This window comes from Octopus bimaculoides, chromosome 30 (genome assembly GCF_001194135.2).
Source record: "Octopus bimaculoides isolate UCB-OBI-ISO-001 chromosome 30, ASM119413v2, whole genome shotgun sequence".
NCBI lineage: Eukaryota > Metazoa > Mollusca > Cephalopoda > Octopoda > Octopodidae > Octopus > Octopus bimaculoides.
In genome coordinates this window covers 5,698,094-5,698,920 of record NC_069010.1, presented here as the reverse complement: position 1 = coordinate 5,698,920, position 827 = coordinate 5,698,094, and the positions used below count along the sequence as shown (strand labels likewise).

General features: G+C 41.7%; 1 protein-coding gene across 1 annotated transcript in view; it reads left to right on the top strand.

Moving 5' to 3' along the window:
- LOC106884333 (TBCC domain-containing protein 1) overlaps positions 1 to 827 on the top strand; it is a 30,625-nt gene that overhangs the window by 2,769 nt on the left and 27,029 nt on the right. Inside the window, exon 3 of the mRNA XM_052978102.1 lies at positions 399 to 460. Within this exon, the coding sequence (XP_052834062.1) occupies positions 399 to 460 (62 nt within the window). The remainder of the gene's footprint in view (positions 1 to 398; positions 461 to 827) is intronic.

Below are 827 nucleotides of genomic sequence, written 5' to 3'. Positions count from 1 at the left end.
TGACCGCGAGTCCGCTGCCCTAACCACTGGGCCATTGCGCCTCCAACACACATGCATAGAGTTATATGAACACACATCCACATGCACATAGTCACACTCCCACAGTGTTCCACATATGAGGGGGTGCTGAAAAGTTCCTGGTTTTGGGTACAGGAGGATCAGTCAATTATGATTTTATTCAACATATACCCCTTGCAGATTCAACACACTTATTGCAGCAGTCCTTCAGTTTTTCTAACCCCTGTAAAAAAACTCTGAAGGTTGGGCCTCCAACCACGTGTTTAGCGACATCCTTAAAGCCAGGAACTTTTCTGCACCCCCTCATTTATATACTCATACCTACAACTGTAACCTTGATCCCTAATCTAATAAAATGTTCTGCTTTATTCCTTGAACAGTGTATTAAGAAGAGTTTAGCCTATGCCAAGAACAAAGGAGAGCTGGGCTTCCCCAGAATCAGGTGAGTCACCAGGTTTCGCTTCCTATCTTTTCTCTGTTACTTATTTCAGTCATTGGACTACGCCCATGCTGGGGCACCACTTTGAAGGGTTTTTTTTAGTTGAACAAATATCGGTCTCATATTTTGGCACAAGGCTGGCATTTTTTCAAGAGAGGAGTCTGGTGTGCTAATGATTCTGTCAGCTCACTGCCCTAATAATAATAATAATAATAATAATAATAATAATAATAATAATGATGATAATAATAATGGTTTTAAATTTTGGCACAGGGCCAGCAAGTTGGGAGGAATGGGATTGTCGATTACATCGACCCCAGCATGTAACTGGTACTTATTTTATTGACCCCCCCCACACACACACTGAAAG